Genomic DNA, 22,607 nt, shown 5'->3' with positions numbered 1-22,607 from the left:
TGGCGCCGGAGACCTGCCTGTCCACTGGAAAACAATAGAAACAGCACACAGAGAAAGAGTTTCAACGGCGGGTTTTCCACGGATACTTTTCTTCTTTTTGTGGACGTCGGTGGTCTGATTCAGACTTGGGTCGTGGGTTATCGACGTGGACTAAGTTGTTAAAGAAATAACTCTGAAGCCTGGGCATCATGCTTTGTCTAAACGCTGTCAAGCTGGCTATTTAGCTAGCCCGGCTAAAGTTATAGATATCCGTAGCTTGCAGTGCATCGAGCCCGCTTAGCTGTTTAGCTTGCCCGGCTAGCCAGTCATACGGGGGTAGCGGTTGGCTAGCTAGGCTACTTAGCTTGCAGTGCAGCTTAGCCCGGCTAGCCATTGATACACAGGGGTTAGCAATAAGCTAGCTAGTAACTGAGCTAGCCAGTTGTAGCTACTTGGAAGGAGGATCAGCTGTTTGCAGTAGAACAGATGCCATAGAAACGCCTGACCAGAACATTTGATTCACAGTAAGTCGCGCTACCATGGAGAGAGCTAGATAGAGTATTGTCAGTTCGGTTGTGTTTGAAAAGTTGACATTTGTTGTTTGTGGATTGTTGGTATTTCTCGGTTAGTTTTAACCCTGTCAAGTTTGTGATTGGAAGGAGCCAATCAGTCTATCGAGCTAGGGCTGGCTAACAAACAAGCTAACTAGCCTGGCTTGCTGTTATTGCTAATACTAGAGCAAAACATAAACTTTAGGACAAGGGTCCATACATGGGTCACTTGACAAGGTTCTTTATCGTGGACGAGTCGGCGGTAGAATCGGGTCAAATTATATGGTGTAGCTTAAAAGGACTGAACTTTGTCGATATGTAAAAGTTCGGACTTTTTCCACACTCAGTCCCAACTTTGGATTTTTAAGTGGAGGAATGTGTTAGCATAATAGGCTAGCCTTGCGCCCATTGATTGGGTGGAATAATGGAACTGTATTAAATCAGTGCATTGGAAAGTGGACTGAAATATTGGCCTGGGTTAGATTGTTTGGATACCTGTACATTTGATCGTTTGTACTATGTCTGCGGGATTTAGATGTTTGTTGAGTGGGCTTTTGTAAAGGGCTCCGAGTTTGCACGGTGTCTGCAAACGGCACTCCAGAGAAGGGCTATAGCTGCTCCTCATATAAGTTATAAAAAATGTGATTCATAGTAATTGATATGTCAAAACGGGAGCTGGAATTGCACTAGCGATTTGCATTTTCCTTCGTGGCTGGTAACTTCTCTCGTGACTAAAGGCCATTAGCAAGACAAAGGTTTACTCTATGAAGCCAGCAGAAGATTCTTTGTAAAGGGCGAGGGGGTGTAGACGCCCATACTGAAAAGAGGCAAATTCAGCATTTTATGCACGAATCCTGAGCCGGGAGTTTTCAACAATCTGTATTGATGATGTCGGATTATGTTGCACCGCGGCACAGCGCGGTGATGGAGCGCCTACGCCGGCGAATCGAGCTCTTTCGGCGGCACCACAACGGCTGCGAGAACCGCTATGAGAACACGGCGCTGGAGAGACTGGAGCTGGAACGACAGCAGACGTTCGCCCTGCACCAGCGATGTCTGCAGACCAAGGCAAAACGATCGAATAAGCACAGGCAACCTCCGCAAAGCAGTGACCAGGCGGTACAGAGGGGCCCGGGGACCGTGGGCAGCAACTCTGACCTGGGGGACAGCGGAACGCCAGGGGAGCAAAGCAGGAACAGCACACTAATAGCGGTAAGTGAACATGTAAACATACTACTGGTGGTCGATATAATTTAAATACATCCAAGGTTACTGGTATCTATAAATGAGAGCTTCAGGGACATCATCCCTGAAGAGCTGCCATTAATGACTTTATAAATATAGATGGAGAGATGGGCCGTGCAGTGCCAGGTTGTTGCTCAGTGCGATTGAACGTGCGAGTCACTATGAAGCCAGTGTATGGAAGTTGTGCAGCTCTAGACAGAGTTTTTTCGTAGCCATGCGTCTTCTGGGGGGGTGTAGGAGAGAGATATCACATGACCCTAGTGTTGTCATGCTGTATGTTAGTATAGAGGAGCTCTGTCACCACAAACGCAATCTGTAGTCTAAGAGCCTCGCATGCTATTTTAACGTGCTCCAGAATTCAAATAGTTCTCGTGTTATCGGCTCGGATGCATTTGATCAGTGTTTTGAATTTTAATCAAATGGAAACCTTGATGCATAGACCCACTCAAAGCATGTCAGCGAAATGGTAGAATGGCTTTTGGGTATGTGCTTTGATCTCTTGTTGGAGTCAGCAGGTAGGACTGCAGCATGTGATGGCGACACACACACACACACACACACACACACACACACACACACACACACACACACACACACACACACACACACACACTAAGTATAACAACAGCACAACACACACTAAGTATAACAACAGCACAACACAATTTTCTGGATCTGTTCATTGCTCTCTCTTTGTCTATTATTCTTAAGCTATAGAGTTAATCCAAAGTGACTTGCAGTGACTACAGGTAGAAAGGAACATGAAGGACACCATGCTCAATGATGCCTATAGGTAGATTGCAGATATTGGGGTAATTAACCCATTACCTTTTTGTGCTGCAGGTCAAAACACATTCACCATTACACCCGTGACCTGACTTTGCAGTCTTCATAGTTTTAATTGTATTGAAAGTAATTTTAAGAGGCTCGGAACCGTCTATTCATACATGATTTTAAGGAGCAGCTAATGGCCCGGCACTTTGCTCAAGTATTGGGCATTCTACCCAGCCAGTACCTTGCCACCTAAGCCACTACACAGCCCTGCCCCCTGCCCCCTGCCCAATACTTAACTCGAGGCATAGGGTTAGAGATGGAGTTTTGAGGTGTCTACAGGCCTGCCATCATAACGTTAGTAGACCCTTGTTAGCGGAGTTTCTGGATAGCAACTAATGTTGTCAAGCTGTTTGTCAATACATTTAATCCTTCACTATGCAAGTCTTTATTTTACTGTTCAAACTTGTCACTGATTGTAGTGTTCAGACACTATCAACCCAGGGATTTGGTCTGTAGAGGACAATGGTTGAAAAGACTGTACCTGTAGCAGTGATGAAGTGCTGTAGGACATGTGTAAGATGGTGTAGTTGCAAGGGTGTCGGACTCCAGCCGGAACTTTCAGGGTCTATCTCCAGTGTCTGAAGCCTCCCGGTAAGCATCCTTGAGCACGAAGCCCTAACCCTTAGTGATCCTTAAAGACACCTGGGTCTTAATTCCCTGAAAAGCCATGTAGAGTTACCTAATCAATTAATGCAATTATTCTTTTAATGGATCAAAGCGCACAGAACTCGAATGTAGCAAGCTGTATTTTTGTATTATTATTATTCATTTTTTTACTCTATGTGAACATCTGAATGATTATTCCAAGTCTGTCCTGACACTTTGATTTGGGCTGAAGACGTTTTGGAAAGAGCGCCTACTAAATGACCGTTGTTTATGTTTCAGCTATGATTTATTGAGCTAATACCGTAACATGCTATCTCCGTTCTACACATGAGGGGAACCCTAGTATTTTTTTAATGAGCCAGACCCTCAGGAGTATATTTACTCAGCATGAGTCCCCACAGGGAAAGTGTGTGTGTGTGTGTGTGTGTGTGTGTGTGTGTGTGTTTGTGTGTGTGTGTGTGAGAGAGAAACTGGACCTGTTGCCTTGTTCTTGCCAAAGTTGCAGTTTCTACATTTATCAATTCAACTTGCTTTGCCTATGTTGGCTTTATTATGCAGGACGAGGGGTTTCTTCTTGATTGTAGTATGTAAATGTTAAGCAGCCCCCTGCTTTCCTGCAATCGAAGCATTTAAACTGATATTAATCATTGCAAGTCCTGTTGTTTTCACTCTCAAATAACGTTATTTGCCTGCAAATATTATTGGAAATAAAACAAATGGGTATACAGTATTTTCTTGGTATATAATGTAATTTGTAATATTCATCAAGCACCAAAGTATCTGGATAGAGTTTGACGTATTGAGTGTTTAGTGGGTTTTGAGGTCATTCGCTTTTTTGGTATTTTAATTTGAATAAAAAAGGGTTCTCACCAGTTGGTTCACACATGCAATAATGTGGTCATCATCAACAATCTAGAAACCACCAAAACCAACCAAAAACTGCCAAACATTGTCTCTCATCCTTATTGCCCCCACGGGGACATGCTCTTTATTAGTGAGGGAAATATCTTTGAATCGTAGCTGAAAAGTTCTGTGTTTGAACCCCAATGCCCACACACTATCTGTGGCATCTTTCAGTGCGATTCCTAATCCCTACCTTCTCATTAATGAAGCGTAGTCACTGTATTGCTTTGCATAATAGCATCTGCTTGATTACTAAAGAACAGTGAAGTTGAATCCTCTATTGCTTCCTTTTTTCCATCAGAGAGAAATTATGTTTCTCTCTTGCACACTTGAGCGTGAATTTACTAAGGCAGTAACTTAGTAAATAACTTAACTTAACTTATAGATTATTACTGATTGTTTACCTCTAGTACGCATTCAATAGATTTACCCCCAAAAAAGATTCTCGGTTTAGATGAGCAACTAATGAGTTGACTCATCTGGTTGATATGGGTATAATAATCATTGTTATCTATTAACCATTAGTCTTCCAAGCGGGAGCAAATGTTTTCAAATGATTACTTTTATAAAAAGAGGATAAGAGTGTCTTGGGCACCTAGCTGGGCATAAATGGGACATGAAAGTTGGGGCAGGATAATCTAGTGGGAAGGGTCCTCAATGTGCTCAGCTGCAGAATAATGTGTAGGAATCCTTAAGCAAGATGCATATCTCTACTGGCTCATTATTGACGTGCATCTGATTCAATTTAATTTTTGTTGGAAAAAGCATCAGCTATGTAACTAAACAATGAATATTACTATTAACCACATCAAAACGAAGACCAGCCAACTTTGACCTGCATTTGGCTCTTGATGACAGGCGTTGATGATCCAACCCAAACCTTAAGCAAGTGGTGCAGTTCGGGGTTAAGAAGCAACCACTGAGTTAATACAAACTACAAAAGGCTGCCATTACCTGTTTGAACCTAGCTCTCTGTAGTCTCCTCCTCCTCTGAGATGCTGGCTGGCATGAAAGGGGCTTGCTATTCACTGGTAAAGAAGCGCTAAATGGTTTATATTTAAAACAAAGGATCAATCCCTTTACTGGTTCCTTTCCAAGCCCGATTAAGCTAAACTTGTTATGGTTCAAATGTGTAATGGTCTGGGCTTATGATGGAGTTCAGAGCTACCAACCTTGGTTCTAGAATGTAATTAAGAACCGCCTTTACTCCTATTTGTTCAATGCAACATTGCAATGCAAGGATAACTTAAAATAAGTACTTCAAATAAAATAACCCCCTTTTGCTTCTGCTGTATGACAGTTTGAAGATGAAAAACGGGTTTCTCTTTACTTGGTTGATAATCAAGTTTTCCGGTTATTCTTTTAATGCCTTTTCTAATAGGCCATTCTCATACTCTAGGGCGCTTGAGATACTTGCATATCGGAGATACTCCTTCACGTCAGCAACACGCCCACACACTCATTTTGAATTCTCAGATTCTTCTGGCTTGACACTAGGGGACTGGTTGGTTAAACTCCGGCGGGGCTGATTCACACATTTTTGTTATCAAAGCCACACCGGGGATTATCCAGAGAAGGTCTGACTTTCTGCACATTTGTGAATGGCCTATTGGTGTACCCCGGCCCTTCATACTGAACCTTTTTAGTGTCTAAAATCTGCTATGTTGCCTATTGTTTTCTATGTTCTTAACATACTTGTCGAGTTGGATGAGAACCATTACATGCTAGCAAGTGGTCTAGGTCGGAATTGTTGTAGTTCCTCTGGGATTGAACTGTTCATTAGTGCTCAAAGCTAAGTCTCTATCAGTGTATAAGCAATTCACGTTAACAAGCTAGTAAAGGGCTTATTTGTAGTGTGTTTGTACGCGTTTGTTGAGTAACCCTATTTTTCTCTGAGGAATTTTGCCTCAACAAGACTGGTTGTGTGTGGTGATTGAATGTCGTGCTGCTGTTTGCTTATTGGTTACGCAAGAGTGAGAGTCATAAAGATCTATTGCTAAAGCGTGAATACATTTTGGCCAATAGCAAGAGAGGGAGAGCCTGAACTTTGCAAGTCCCATGACCCATTAACTTCCTGAACACAGGCTTATTTTGTGTAGTGTGTATCGTTTATTAATTTATAGCCATGGTGTACACACTCACACTCACACACTGCTCTTGCTCGTTCTTTTGTTGAGGGGCCCCTCACCCCCATACACCCCCACATCACCCTCTATACAGATGGAAATGAGTTGGCTAGAGGTGGTTGGACTATGTAGATACTATTCAGTGATTTAGCAGTCATTTTCATCCAAAGCGACTTAGAATTAATTCCCATACATTGTTATGGGGCAGGTATGCTTTTATGGCTTCTCGCTCAAGGATGGCTGTGGACATAGGGGATCAAACCCGGTGCCTTTTTGCTTGTCCAAAACCTAAGCCACCACTACAATACTTATATTAAGTAGACTGTTTGAGCTACTGCAACAGAGTGTTGTTGTGGGAGGAAGTGTGTCACAGGCCAGGTTTCTAAAAGTGGTCTAGCGAGTAGCCAGGTGCGTTTTTTTGTTTGTTTTCTTTTGGGATTTCCAGATTCTGAACACGTTTTCACTTAACAAGGTAAAAAAAAATTGTGCACACCTGAACTCCCAACCTGAAGTGTGAGGCTCAAGTCCCTGTTTAGTTTGGTGGGCTTTGGTCTAAAACACAAGCTTGTATTTGCCAATTGCTGTAGTTGAAATCATATCAGCCTCTTGTTTTTTAGGTTGTTATTGTCTTTGTTTTTTAGCTGCGTAGGGGCTTGTTTGAGGGATTCTCGAAAATAATTGCCAGATAACTTATTGAAGCTAAATTGTTAATACGGAGCCACCATAGCAAATTTAGACAAGCTAATAAGCATTAAAGGTTAAAGATCAGGTGCAATCCTACTCTCCATTTCTCTCTCTTGCCATGTTAACCAACTTTCTCTGGCTCAAGGCTGACACTTCCTCATTCTGTATCTGTTCTTTCCGTCACTGCCTTGCTTTAAAGGTGCAGTGTTTAAGGTTAAGTGGCATCTAGCAGTGGGTAGGGATGTTGGCGACGTTGCTGCAATTATAAGTCGGCACCAGGAATATTAGTCTGCTAAACAATATATTTCTCTCAGATAAGAAAAGCATTTCTATTACGAAAGCGTGCGTGCGTGCGTGTAAAAATAATAGGAGCCTGTCTTTTAATAGGCCTAATTAACCAGCGTTAAACAACGTATAGTTCCCACAATTTTCAGTTGGGCAGTACTTCAAAGATTATGTCATCGTTTATGACAGAATCGTGCTGCATTCAAGTGTTGAGATTCCTTGATAGATCTATTCATTTGATTTAGTTAATCATTCAGTAGAGCCATTGATCCTAGCTTACAAGTAAGATGGACAATATGATTGTTCATTGAAAACGAATCCTTTAGAGCTCCTAATACAGTAGTTCTGGACTACTTTAGAAACCTGAAGGTGCAGCTATGGAAGACGATCCGTTCTCCATGTGGATATAAAGTGATCATTCTAGTGAAAACTCGCTAGAGCAATCTGTTCTGCTAGATGCCATTAATTTCAAGGTAATGCAAACACCTTCCAAGTATCTCTCTTCCTCCGCCTGTCTCGGGGACGGAGAAAAATAAAGCATATGCATATGCTTTGCATCACCAAACGCATATTCCCTGTTCTTTGGTGGCTCTCATGTTTTCCCATTCGCACCTCTTCCGCTCCCACCAACTTATGCAGTTGACATCATCACAGTTACATGTACAGATTCCTGTCAGTTTGGTCTTGTGTCAGTTTACCCTCATTCTTATGTCACATTCTCGGATAAAAATATATTTGATAATTTTGCAGATGGGCTATTGTTAACTTGGGCATTTACATCCATTGTATCACATGAAAAAATAGCTTTTTTTGTAAATCCATCAAAAATGCCTCTTATATATTACATTTTTTGTAAAGGCACTAGGCACACATTTCACGTATTCCTAACCAGAGCAAATGGACAGTAGTCATAGTTATTTTTGCGCCACAGTTAAAACAGTCTAACAAAAGGAACGAAGGGGTCCCAATGTTGACGAAAGATTGACTTCTGAAGCTGCCCAATTTCTGATCAGGTCTGTACTACATGAGTGTTTTGATGGTAACCAAGTGTTCCTATGTTCTCCAGCTGCAGGAAACGGTGAAGAGGAAGCTGGAAAGTGCTAGCTCGCCGCTTGGCCGAGAGCATGCCAACGGCTTCAGCGAGGGCTTCCCCCCCACCAAGAAGGCCTGCCTGGACAATGGCACGGCCAACGGCAGCCTGCCGCCCCGCTCTCCCCTCGACTCCAAGCTCAGGATAGCCGACTCGCTGGTTTCCAATGGCAACCGCGTCACCGGCGGCGACCCCAGCGACGGCGCCCGGGCGGCCGAGCACCACCACCACCACCACCACCACCACCACCACCAGCACCGCGGCCACCACGACTTCCGCCTGAAGGAGATGAAGCAGGAGCCGGACGACATTCTCCCCTGCATGCTGCCTTCGGGAGGGGGCGCCACCAACAGCCTCTTCCCCGACCTCAACCTGAACGAGCAGGAGTGGACGGAGCTGATGGACGAGCTGAACCGCTCGGTGCCGTACGAGGACATCCAGGACATCCTCAACGACGGCTTCGAGGACCGAAAGGACACGCCCGACCTGCCCCCGGCCCGGCCCGGCCCAGTCACCGGCGTCGTCGGCTGCGCGGCGGGCTCCTCCGGGGGAGGCGGCGGTGGGCAGGGGACCCCCGGCCAGCAGAACCCGGTCCTCATGCACCCTGACCTCGCCAGCGTCAAGGCCGAGTTCTCCCCGGCGTCGGCCGCCTTCGAGCAGGACTCCTGCACGGGGCCCCCCCACGTCAGGCCCACCTCGTCGGGCCCTCCCCCGCGCCCCACCAGCTCGCCTGTGGCCTCATCCTTGGCCTCCTCCCCCGCCCTCCCCCAGCAGGCCCCCCCCAGCAGACAGCTCCTTCCCCCCGGGGCCCAGGTTCCCAAAGACCTTTCTCCAGCCCAGCAACTACAGCAGTTGGCCGCCCAGCAGCAGAGAGTCCAGCACCTCCAGAACCAACTCCAGCAGAAACAGCAGCATCAACAACAACAACAACAACAACAACAACAACAACAACAACAAAAGCAGCAGCAGCAGCAGCAGCAACAACAGCAGCAACAACAACAGCAGCAGCAACAGCCCAAGTTCCACCCCCACCCTCCATCATGGCCCCAGTCAGCCAACCCTTCCCAAAGCCCACTAGGGGGCGCCTTTGGTATGGACAAGCCTAGTAGCCCCTCGCTGTACCCCAACGACTTCAACCCCAACGCCCCCAAGCAGCTGCTGATGCCCGGGCAGCCCAACAAGGGCTCGCCCAAGGCGGGGGCTGGGGGCTACATGCAAGGGGCCAGCGGCCACCCCAACATGCTGAACCATCCGTCCTCTGGGGCCCCTCTCAGCCACCCTCCCACGGCCAGTGCCCAGGCCACGGCAGCCATGCTGAGCTACAACAACACCAAGCCCCTGTCCCACTTTGAGGCGGCGGGTTCGGGGCCGGCCGGTGCCGGGGGGCCTCCCAACACCCAGAACAAGGCGGCGCTGCTGTCCTTCATCAGACAGCAGCAGACCAAGCAGAAGGCTGGCATGCCCTTCCGGCCTCACCTGGCCCACGCACAGGTAGGGTGGTGCTCTTGTGTGTCCTCAGGGACCAGCCAGTCGCACAGCAAACTAAACCATGACACCGAGACATAAATCTGCTACTGATATACTGAAGGTCTTTTCCTCTCTCCCTCTCTCTCGCTCTCTCTCTAGCTGAGCCCTTTGAAATATGAGGCTGCTTTGTCTGTTCACTCTGTTTTCCTGTGACTTGAGATGGTTTCAGAACAGCCCCAGGCCCCCCTCTCTTACTCTCTTTCTCTCTTTTCTCCACTCCCAGATTCTCACTCTCTTTACGCGTTCCCTTTTTATATGTTGTGGATCACTGGATGTGTGCACAGGCGTAAGCTACATATTCCTTGGGGGAAAACGACTCTGGTAGCTCTGTTCGGCAGAACGTGGCCTGCAGCCCGTTTTCAGAGGCGGTTGTGTGTACACAATTACGCACACTCATAGGTGCGCAAAGGAATGCACAAATGCAGTCTTTCTTCTGCAATCTGCAGATCTCCTCTTACAAGTTGTTTTGTTAAAACAAAGGATAAAACCCAAGCATTTTGTTGAAACAAAAACATTACTACTGCCATAGGGTGTACTTGTCATTGTACCAAGACTCCAGAATCAAAAATGAGCATCAGCCTGATGTTGTATTGGCATAATGTTTATTTTAGTAGTATTGACATTATATTCATAATTACACACATTTACATCTCCTGACAGCATATGAGATGTGGTGGTGGTGGTGTGTGTTTATTGGGGGATGTTTACCAGCATGGATCACTAGCAAGACCCAGAGCACTGGCTGCTGTCTACAGCCCCGGCCAGAGAGGGGAGGGCTTCTGTTCTGCTGGCCCCCTCTCCCCCCTCCTCCTTCCCTGTATGTTTGGCACAGGCCCTCTCTCTCGCTCGCTCGCTCGCTCTCAGGGAAGCGTGTTGTGTTGTCTCTCTAGGTCAGGCAGCTGGGTGTGTGTTTGTATGTGTGTGTGGGGGGGGAGACGGGGGGCTGGGAAGAGGAGGGGGAGGAGTAACAAAGCAGCCTTTCATTCACGCAACTTCTTCCCCCTCTTTCTTTGCCAGGCAATCTCTTGCTTTTAGTATCTCTCTTGTTTTGTTTCTCTCCATTTCTTCTTTATTTCACTGCCTTCCTGTCTGTCCTTCACTCACTCACACATCATGTGTATGAGTCTATCTGGGATGCCGTCCTGTCCCCTCTCGCTATTTAAATATAGCTGCTGCTTGTTTTCCTCTTCTTGTGGGACGCCACCCTCCCACCACCCCAGGCTTTCTGTTTAACAGTACGTGCTGCTGTAGATACACATGGCATTAGTATTTTAGTATGTTGGGTTACTAGAAGGCCTATATTCGTGGGTTGACTTTGAGCCCTTTTTTTTTAAAAATGATCAGCTGAACAAAACGGCATCATAAATGCAAGGCAGAGGCGGAATAGCTAGACCCCCCGTCAGGGGAAACACGCTCCTCACTTCAGCGCTGTCTACAGTGTGGAAGTGCTCATAGGGGCAGAAGGAAAGAAGAGATGCTTTAAGCCTGCCCTTGACACTTGAGCTTCGGTGTGTGGCGGCCTTAACACAACAAATATATTTTTGAGTCGAGTTCTTTGTACTTTATTCATGGTACAAATATAATGGCACGGTCGGGACTGCTTTTTAAAAGGCGAGTGCTCCATGCAGCGCTTAACTATTGTTAATCTTAGGCTTTATTATTCTTTTTTTTATGAATTGCTGTTTTACGTGATAATACTTGCCAGACCCCCGGCCAGCAGCCTGTTGTAAGATCTAGTAAAGTTTCCTTAATGAATCCCCAAACTGCTGCTGTTCTCCTCTGCCCCCCGGTGGCCATCTGTGCAAACTACAACCTGTGTTTCAACCATCAGCAGGACCAGAACACATACCCCCCCGCTCCGCACGGCCCCGGCCCCACCAATGCCATGGCAACCCTCCAGGGAGGCAGCACCATGGCAACGCCGACCGGCGGCAACCCCATGACGGGTAACCACGGAAACGCATCCTACCTGAGCAACCAGGCCGCAGTGGCTGCTGCTCTCAAACAACAACAACAACAACAGCAGCAGCAGCAGCAGCAGCAGCAGCAGCAGCATCAGCAGCAGCAGCAACATCACCAACAGCAGCAGATGCAGATGATGGAGCAACAGAAGCAGTACATGCTGGGTCAGCGCCAACTGCTGGCTGAACAGGTAGAGTATAGACAGTTGATCTGGACACATGTTGGTCTGACAGGCAGAGTACAGACAGTTGATCTGGACACATGTTGGTCTGACAAGCAGAGTACAGACAGTTGATCTGGACACATGTTGGTCTGACAGGCAGAGTACAGACAGTTGATCTGGACACATGTTGGTCTGACAGGCAGAGTACAGACAGTTGATCTGGACACATGTTGGTCTGACAGGCAGAGTACAGACAGTTGATCTGGACACATGGTGGTCTGACAGGCAGAGTACAGACAGTTGATCTGGACACATGTTGGTCTGACAGGCAGAGTACAGACAGTTGATCTGGACACATGTTGGTCTGACAGGCAGAGTACAGACAGTTGATCTGGACACATGTTGGTCTGACAGGCAGAGTACAGACAGTTGATCTGGACACATGGTGGTCTGACAGGCAGAGTACAGACAGTTGATCTGGACACATGTTGGTCTGACAGGCAGAGTACAGACAGTTGATCTGGACACATGGTGGTCTGACAGGCAGAGTACAGACAGTTGATCTGGACACATGGTGGTCTGACAGGCAGAGTACAGACAGTTGATCTAGACACATGTTGGTCTGACAGGCAGAGTACAGACAGTTGATCTGGACACATGGTGGTCTGACAGGCAGAGTACAGACAGTTGATCTAGACACATGGTGGTCTGACAGGCAGAGTACAGACAGTTGATCTGGACACATGGTGGTCTGACAGGCAGAGTACAGACAGTTGATCTAGACACATGTTGGTCTGACAGGTAGAGTACAGACAGACCGAGTTAAACTCCTCTGTTTGCGATTCTGCGTTGGTGTTTCTGAGCATAGACTAAAATGCTACTAATTGTAAAAATGCACATCAATGTGAACATAATAATCACTTTGTTAATTACCAGAAACTGAATCAGAAAAGAAAAAAAAAAAGCGGGCAAATTTATAGTTTGCCCACATTTCTGGGCAGGGGCCAATAAACTAGGGCGGTGACGTCCTCTGTGTGATGCGTTCCTTAGAGACCCAGGCGTGTTGGGTGGAGGACCATATGGACACTGTAGCCCCAGCTGAGCACCTGGAGCCCCAGCTGCTCATGTGCAGACCCATGGAGGCTATTTGACACAGAATTAGAATTCAATCTTTAGCCCGTTCTTCTGTTAAATCTGGTCTGTGTTTAGCAGTTCTACTGCGGTGCACTAGAGGGAGCTATAACCCTGAACGATTGTTGCATTGAGTGCGGCACTGACATCCCTGTTATTGAAATAATAAAAAAAAAATCGTTTTTAAGAGATGCTTGATTATGCACACTGCTCAATAATGACAAACTGTTGATATAACTGCCGCTTAAAATGAAATATAAAGAAATTAGGTACATGGATGAAGGAGGTGTTTAACATAATGTGTATGTATTTGTATATATATGGTGGTATTTATATAACATTGAATGTTTGATTATATATTGGATATATTGTTAATACCAATATTAAAATATAAATTGGCAATATTATTAGAAAAATACATAATTGGTAATGAATTTAAACTGTTGATAACAAATGTTTATTTTTGGAATTAAGGAATTTTTTATCAGTAATAAGGAAGCATATAACCAGTGTTTGGAGTAGCGCATTACAAAGTAACGTGTTACTGTAACGCGTTACAAAGTAACAATATTACTTTTTTGGGTAACAAAGTAAAGTAACGCATTATATTTAAAATATCGGTCACTGCACTACTTTACTAGACTATAGTAACGCGCTATCCTGCGTTACCCAAGCCGTGTTTGCCTGCGTGTAAAGTTCTGATCTGTTGTGGTGCGTGCATGCGTGATGCCTGTGTGTCTACAGCGCCTGCTTGCCTCGGCACGTTGCCATTGCGATCGATTTGAGTGACGTAGCTGCTTGTGCGAAGGAGTGTTCAAGTGTTGGAAGGCAGAAGCAGATGACACGGAAAGACAGGCTGGTTGCAGGGTTCATTGTAGAAGACATGCTTCGACTATTGTTTCGCCCAGATTTAGAAAAATAGTCGATAAATTACCCATGACTCGCATGCCAACATTCGACAGGAAAACATTTTCCCATTACCTGAACAAGTGTTTTATACCGACATGGAATCGAAGCTCAAAATAATTCTCCAGTCCTCCCTGGATCATGTGTCCACCACCGCGGACATTTGGTCCGCCAACAACAAAAGTTACTTAGGAATGACGGTGCACTAGATAGACAGCATTACTTTAAAACTTGAGTAGGCTGCTCTTGCCTGCTAGAGGGTGAGAGGAAGACACACTTACGACGCCATAGCTTGCGAAATAGATCAGGTTCGTTCAGCCGTTGGACTAAATAAAGTAACAGCATGTGTCACCGCCGCTTAAGTGCATTTCTGTTTTAATTGTATGGGATAAAGTGACCTTTTTATATTTTTCATTGACCACTTCATTTTTGTTCTCATGTTTCCCAAAGTCTGTGTTTTGAAACTTGTGTGTTGCTACTGATTGACCTCACCATAGCCTACTTTATCCTGTTTGTGGATTTTACAGTGAGGCAAGTGATGATAAGCCTATGATGTTTGGCCATGTATGTACAGTAAATTAAGAAACGTGAAAGTGAAGTAATAAGTATGGAAGTTACATTTCAAATGCAGTAACTAGTAAAGTAATCTCATTACAATTTACAGAAGTAACTAGTAATAAGTAACTAATTACTGTTTTTGAGTAACTACCCCAACACTGCATATAACCAATTATGGATCAATATTTCAGAGAAAAGTGGTGAGATTAAATACTGTTTTCGTCTCACCCCTTTTTGAACGGGTAAAGCAAATGTTAAGACAGTTTCTTTAAATGTGTGGTTTTCATTTTGTAAATATTTATTTGTAACTGTCCACTTGTTTCATAATTTTATTGTTTATGATTGCTTATTTTTCTTTTTATTTCCTTTGCCGAAATCAAAATATTTTCAATTCACCTCAATATATTCACTTAACATTTAGTTGTCTCTTGTTATTTGTCCCTTTGCCCCCGTCGTCCCGTTTTAGGAGAAACAGCGACAACAGCAGGACCAACAGCTCCAGAGACACCTTACCAGGCCCCCGCCCCAGTACCAGGACCAGGCGGGACAGACGACCGGGCAGAACCCCTTCCAGCAGCAGGTCAACCAGTTCACAGGTAACACCTCCCACTCTCGCCTAACAGTGAGGCATGGAGCCAGTGTCGGGGTGCTGGTGTCATGGGTCGTCTTATGGAAGAGATCCCACATAGCCACATTAGCAAGAACAGACATGGGGCGCACTCACACTAGGTCATCTGTACCGTGCCCAAGTCCGTTTGCCCCCTAAAGTCTAGATCGTATGGCTAGTTTGAGCACGCCATCCGTACTCAAGTACAGTTCAACTCCGTGGCCTGAGTACACTTCGGAGAGGTGTGCTCAGGACACGGTACAGATGCTAATGAGCCGACACCCGCACACGCACGGATACGCAATCAAGCGGTTCATGTTGGTGCTTGATTGTCTTGAGTGTTTGATCGAAAATCCCTCGTTCGTCACGACGCAGGCTTTCTCGGTTCACTGGAGAAGGCGGAGTCTAGACCTCTTCAAAATAATTTGCATACTCCCGAATGTTTTAATTTATTTATGAATGTAGACACCCGCAGGCAAGAATAACTTCACGCCTGAGTGTAGGCTACAAACGCGATTAACTTTTTACAAGTGCAAAAACGCCAACATATTCTTTATTTTGCTGATCACTTGTTTTTTATCCCGACAAAAGCCTCGTAAGGGCAGTTCCTCTGCGTCTCTCTCGTAGACCGCACCATCTTTCAACTTCTTTGTTTAATACGACTGCATCACCTTCTCTCACATGATCAGCAGCTCGCAGATTTCACTTTCTCTCAAGTTAGAACTGCTCATGACCATGTCGCTGCGTTGTCTCTGTGGAGACAACGCAGCGACACCTCTGCCCAAGCCCCCCCCCCCCCGGAACCGCGGTGCCGTCACATTTACATTACATTGAAACCCAATAAACCACCAATGTAAATTGGTAAATTGGGGTTCTAGCTCAACCAGGCAATTAACCTATAGTACCAATAGTGTAAACGCGTGCACCGTGCCACGAAAAAAAAAAGCAATCGTTACAATGGGTGCAGGGCAACTTTGCCTAGTGTGAGTGCACCCTAAGTAGCGGTCACTTATTGGACATCTTCCAGACGAACACGGTGCTTAATCAGTCTAAAGCTATACACGACTTTGTCATCCATGCCCACCTTGAAGAGCACATATCCGCCCGAGTATTTCTAGAAAGTCTTCAATACGGGGCAGAATAGTATCTGCTTCTAAACCAATGTTGAACTATTTCATCGGCTAAGAATAGCTACTATCTCGGATGCTATCGATGTCTTCAGTATTGTCCGCACAACAGCTTGTCCCTCCTTACTCTCATAGGCCCTTGCGACTTCTCTTACCATTGCTGTATTTTATAAATTTATATTTATTCATATTTTTATTTATTTATTTCAGCTCCATAGGATTAAACAAAGATGACACATTGATTAGAACGAGTCTAAACTAAACACTGTTCTTGTTCCTTCTTAGGGCCAGGACTCTAGACTAACCAAAATAAAAATATATGTTTTGAATGATCATCATATTCATTAATCACCACAGGGCACAATTTGCATATTTTCCCATGCAAACAAAAATAAATATTATTGGAACAGCACTTCTATTATGCTTGTTATTTTTGCATTTTTTTTCATTGATTATCAGTAGCATACCTGTACTTTGCCATGCCATTTTAGTGTATCAACCAATTTTCTTAAAAATTAGCAATCTAGACAAAACAAACTGCACTAATAGATGAATCCATAAGTCTGCCATTTCTATGTAATGGCATACTAACGATGGAGTCTGCTAGCGTAGACGCTAACGGCAAATGGGCCTTGCAGCAGAGCCAGTAGTCTAAGCTGAGAGGAACAAACTGGTATTTCCTTTTGTATGTGTGGCGTTGCTAATGTATGCTTGGCGTGGGCTCTGGTGTCCGTCTCTGCTTCTTCTGTGTAAATGGCAGGGCTCCAGACTAACTTTATGCGTTGGTTGCACTGGTGCGCCTAACTTTTTTTTTTTTTTAGGTGCACTTGCACACAATTTTGGTGCACCAAATTTTTCATTGCGTCGTCTTTAACGTCCATAACTTTCATATAATGTGAATGATTTTTGAACAAGAATAATGGTGCGTTCCAGGCAACCCCTTACCCGTGTTTTCACAGCCTTCTACCCGTGAAAATGCCCTGGAACGGCAGACAAACCCGCAACTCACTACCCGTGAACTCGTACCAGACCGATTTACTACCAGTTCCAGCTCGTAACTTACGAGCTAAAATGTGTCCCTGGAACGCAGCATGAGGTGTAGAGAAATGCTTGTCTTTATTTGAAGCACAATTATATATATATATAAAAATAAAGTGTTTCAAGTTTTTCACTGAGCTGAAATGGAACATTTCAAAATAAAAAATTAAGCAAAATAAAACATTTCCAAATAAAAGGGCTTGTACTGGTAATTCCAGTACAATCTGAATAGCTACTCTCAGTAGTAGGGCAGGTTGGAACAGTAGGCTTAGTTTTTTTGAATTAAAAAACATTCTATGTTTTTACCTCGCTTAATTTCTCCCCTCTTTTGTCGCGTTTATTTTCTTTATCCGTTTCAGTTACTCTGGCGCTCAGGTCATTCGCAATTTAAAAAAAACACAAGCAGTGAACAGGACCAGAGCCAATCAGAGGCAAAGAACTGACCAAGCTCTTTCTCTTATTGGTTTAGACCATGTTATGAGCCTACCATGAGTAGGGATGAGGATCAGTAATGTTTATTCATATCAATACCATTTTGGATACTCCTTAACGATCCGAGTCTTTATCGATACCACTATCAATACTTTTCTAATAATTGGTGGAAATACAAAGCTTTTTTAGTGATGAGGAAAATATTTAGAAAATAAATAATTCCATTTTAAATTAAATATGTAATTCTTAATAAATATTGACATCAGTAGTTTTAGTTATATAAACTAAAATGATTAGAGCACTGTACAACTGTATTAGTAATACAGAAACATGAGTAATACAGTATTCATGTTTTTCACCAAAAACTAAATTTACCGTTTCTTTATGTTACATTTGAACGCATCATGATAACCTAGTCGTTTTACTGAGCCAACCTCAACACATCATCACACAGCACATCTAAACTTTATTTACTTTTTAAGATAACTAGCTTGTATGCTGCTGATTACAACACCGATTTCACAATTGGATTACTATTTTTAACTGACGGGACTAGCGACATTGTCTGTGTGTGGGATTACCACTCGTAGTTTGAGTGGATGATTAAGACGGGCCCGTCTGTGGTGCGACAGGAGAAGGAGGAGACAGTCTTTTCAATTCGGAGACAGTCGAAGGTACTGCATTTGGTCTTTATTTGATGCACAAAACTTATGTGCCTGGCCATTGAGGTTGTGTTCGCCCCTTTACAATGAATGATTTTCGCCCTTTTCGCCCGTTCAGCCATCCTCGCGAGCAAAGTTAACTGCCAGACTTCACTTGTTTTACTTGTAATACCTGTTTGCTTACAATTCCATTCAAAAACATTGGTGGACGCTGCAGTGATGGATTGATTTGATTTGAATGCCGTGACGCGACTCGAGGGACACAACATTACGTTACAGGACCCAGGGGACACATTTTTTTTATAAATGAACGACAGGACTCGATAGTGGTATCGATAAGCCCGGTTTTGAAAAAAGTGTAACCGGGTCCTTGATAGAACCGGGTTTCGATCCCCGTCCCTAACCATGTGTGTGAGTTCGATTACAGGAGAACACACAGAGAGATGATGCGAAGGAAATTAATTTTTTCACCCGGGCAGCGTCAGGGTCACTAGTGCGACCTATAAAAAATATTAGTCGCACCCTTTAATATTTTGGTCGCACTCTGGAGCCCTGAATGGTGTTCATTTGACTATCGAACAAGAACCACTGTCCAGGAAGCTGGATCGTAACCAGTCGCTGTTCAAAATGAGATAGTGGAATGTGAAATGGTATTTACCCACAATGCAATGCAATATTATTCAGGTTGTCTGTGAGATGGTTTGTGATGACATGGTTTCCTTTCTTTTCACAGCTTCCTCTCAGCCAATGGGTGTTGGCGCCATGGGCGGCCCCGCCCCTGGGGCCCAGCGTATGTTCCCTCAGAACCAAGGCATGATGGGAATGAGCCTAGGTGGCCAGGTAGGCGGGCCCGGGGGAAGTGTAGCCCCGCCCCCGACCGCTACCCAGGCTGACCTCAGCCTGCCGTCGTGTGGAGGGGGAGGGGCCCTTGAGGTCCAGCAGGTGCTGTACAACAGTATGAACATGCACCCATCGCACCCCGCCCACCCCTCCCAGCAGGGCGGCATACAGAGACAGCCGCTGGGCCCCATGAGCGCCACCTACAGGCAGAACCTGCTGGCCCAACAGCAGCAGCACCTGAAAAACCAGCCGAATGCCGCCCTCCTCAAGCAGCAGCAGCAGCAGCAGCAGCAGCAGCAGCTTGCCCCCCGGCTCCCTGGAGCCATGGCCGCCAGTATGGGAGCTTCAATGCCCAGCAACCTGCAGAGCGTCCAGAGCCAGGCCTGGCAGCAGCAGCACCAGGGCTTGCAGCAGGCCCTGGGCAGCCAGGCTCCCTCGAGTAACGGGGGCATGCCCCCGGCCTTCTCCAATCCCTCCGTCCCCTTCCAGATGCAGCAGCCTCGCATGGCCAAGATGCCGCCGGGTGCGGCACCCTTTGGTGCCAACCCGAGCGGCCGGCCCCTGGGGCAGCAGATGATGCAGGCCAACATGGCCAGCCAGCAGACTCCACAGCAGGCCGTCCAGAGCCAGCCCATGCTCCCCGACCTGGGGGGCTTTGGACCGCCCCAGGGCAACGGACGCCAGGCTCTGCAGTGTAACCAAGGTTACCAGGTCAATAGGACTTTGAACCAACAGCAGCAGCAGCAGCAACAGCTGTCGTTTGGCTACGGTGCGGCGTCGGGCAGCGCTGGTCTGCCCAGCTTCCCAGGGGAGAGCGACCTGGTGGACTCCCTGCTGAAGGGCCAGAGCACCCAGGAGTGGATGGACGACCTGGACGAGCTCCTCAACAGCCACCACTGCTCTGATCCCCTCCCCTGAGCCCCCTTCTGGCCTTTGGGAGAGCAGACACTCAAGTGGTGGGGGGAGGGCTAGAACTCTGGGAGGAGACCCCCTTCCCGAGGAGGAGGAGGATTACATTCCTTCCTCCTCTTTGAATTGTGAATGGCTTTCAGGTTGGCCAGAAACAGCTGAATCTCAACACTGTACAGATGATGTGGGGTAGTGTCGTGTGTTTACCAAACAGACACTAGACTTTTGATTGCAGAGTGTATGCTGCTGCCAAGTAAAACTGCTTAAGCAGCTACTTGAGAAGGTTATCCAGTGTAAACGCCTAAATTCTTGGAAGTAACGGGAGCAGCCATCTTGATTCTAACCTTTTCTTTATCGAAAAACCATAATTTTGAGTTGTTTCCCCTGTGGCATAAGAATTATAGTAAGAGTGAGAGGGTGCATTTTCGAAAGAAAATATCTAGGTGCAGTGTGGGCTTGTTGGCATACTAACATGCTAATTGGAATGTTAAAGCATAGTCCTATAGCCTAACTGTACGCTGGGTCCACTGAGCCCTTTTTGCTATAACACATTTAAATGTTTTAACTATCTAAGATTTCTGCTAACTTGCGAAATTCTTTGAAAGATCCCAAAATTGGAAAGTTTACCTTGAAACCACACTAATCCGTATGTTACCATGATGACTATCATCCAATAACATCGCAAGGACTCGAGTGGGGTTGGGAAGTGCCTTGGTGTTGCAGTAAATGTCTCGTAACGTCTGTTTCTATTGACTGTATAATTAATTGGCTCAATTTAATACCCAAAATTGCCAGTTATCTTTCAAAAAGGGCACTAAATTGGCACTATTGATTTCTTGTTTTTGCCACTCATGTTCTTGCCTTTTGTGAGTAGTTTCTGTAAAAAGGGCTGGGTCAGGGCTACATAACTGGGAATATAAAAAGACATGCCAGGGGATGAGTATCTGGGTCAAGGCCAACCCAGAGTTTAGGATGTTTAGGAGTTAAGGATACACCATCCATAGCTTGCTTACAACCAACTAAATGTTCTTCAGCTAACATTCAAATTATTCAAAAATACACAACCTTTAACAAAATAATTCACACACATAGACAGCATTGTTTGGCTGTTTTCTCAGATGTAAATATATCCAGTATTATCTGGGTTGATGCCTCGCTGGCTCTCCCTGACAGGAAAACAACACAATGGGGTCATTGTTCTGCAGCCCGAGTCACACTGCCTCCTCGTCCAATCACTGCCCCCCTTGAGATGATGCTTACCGTGATGTCATTCCACTGCCAATTCCTCTCACGGTTAGAAAAGTGCTAACACTAAATTGATTATAGAAATAAGGATTTCATCAGCCCCACTCCCTGCTCAACCAGACTCATTCATACTCCTCCAACTTGGGGAATGTCATTTGAACGGAAGTGGTCTGATGAATCATCTTTCCTGTTGTGGCTTCAAGGGAGTCATTTTGCACCAACAACTTGTGATGTAATTAGGCTGTTGAGCCATGTATTCTGTCATTTATCAGATACAAGGTGACTGTTGGTTTCGGAATACATTGCTAAATGGATATGTATATCCCATTAATTTACTGTGATCCCAGGAAATTGATGGCTAGATAGAATTTGGCTGCAGTATGTGACACATCACTGTCTATGTATGGAATATAAAGAGAAGTTTGGTCCCATCTTAGTTTTAAAGATGTGATTAAAAAGTTACCTTTCACTGTCTAAACTGACCTTGGCTTCGGAATTCCAAACCAGCTAAGTTGTTCCTGATTGGTGGGTTGCCCAACTAAAGTTGCGTCACAGGGACAAAGTTTGAAAAGACCCAAAGAATAAAAAAAAAGGGGTCTTAAAAAAAAAAGGTTACTGTACTGTCTGTGATGGAGTTTCATACAATAAGAAACATATGCATTGTATTGATTTTCATTTAACTATTGTGTAGTATATTTTAATAATTTGTTAATTAACATTTGGGGCTGGTTCTGTTTATTCTTCCAAATCGATAGCTCCAAACTGGCCGCCCTGGAGGGCCTAGGTCAGCTGAGCTTTAGTGAATCTGGTTCTGTATAAATGTCTAAGTCTATTTTTTTGTATGTTGCCTTTCCTAATGTTCTGGAGAAGATAGAGGTTATTTTTATATATTGTGGCCGAGTTTTGTAAGTATTTTATACTTTTTATATGGTTCTCTGTAAGACAAGAGTATTATGTAAATATAGTTTATAGAAATTGAGTCTTGGTCTCTTGTCTTTCTTTGGTGTGCGCGGGGTTGATGTGTATGTATGCTCAAGGTTGTGTGTTTGGGCATGCGTTGGTTAAATGCCTCCTTGGGTTTTAAGCCTAATGGCTTTCAGCTTGTATTTTCTCTCTGTGACCCCACATGGACGATCCCCAGTGCTGGCCTTCAGAAGACAGCTGGCTTTATTATTATATAGTGCCTTCATCCAGACT

At 45.1% G+C, this 22,607-nt stretch overlaps 1 protein-coding gene across 2 annotated transcripts; it reads left to right on the top strand.

Annotated features, from left to right (window-relative positions):
* Positions 1 to 7: 7 nt before the first annotated feature.
* On the top strand, positions 8 to 22,389 carry maml1 (mastermind-like transcriptional coactivator 1). Of its 2 annotated transcripts, none has more exons than XM_079745035.1 (5): positions 8 to 1,742; positions 8,280 to 9,794; positions 11,665 to 11,982; positions 15,017 to 15,146; positions 19,150 to 22,389. In XM_079745035.1, exons 1-5 carry the CDS (start codon positions 1,416 to 1,418, stop codon positions 20,172 to 20,174), a joined length of 3,315 nt encoding a protein of 1,104 aa, XP_079601161.1. In that variant the 5' UTR covers positions 8 to 1,415; the 3' UTR covers positions 20,175 to 22,389. The 2 variants fall into 2 exon arrangements, with proteins under 2 accessions (XP_079601161.1, XP_079601160.1); XM_079745034.1 differs by having other exon boundaries at positions 11,662 to 11,982.
* Positions 22,390 to 22,607: the final 218 nt, after the last annotated feature.

Source organism: Pollachius pollachius (genome assembly GCF_949987615.1).
Source record: "Pollachius pollachius genome assembly, chromosome: 10".
Lineage (NCBI taxonomy): Eukaryota > Metazoa > Chordata > Actinopteri > Gadiformes > Gadidae > Pollachius > Pollachius pollachius.
Note: the sequence above shows the minus strand (reverse complement) of the source record. Positions and strands in the feature narration are given on the sequence as shown.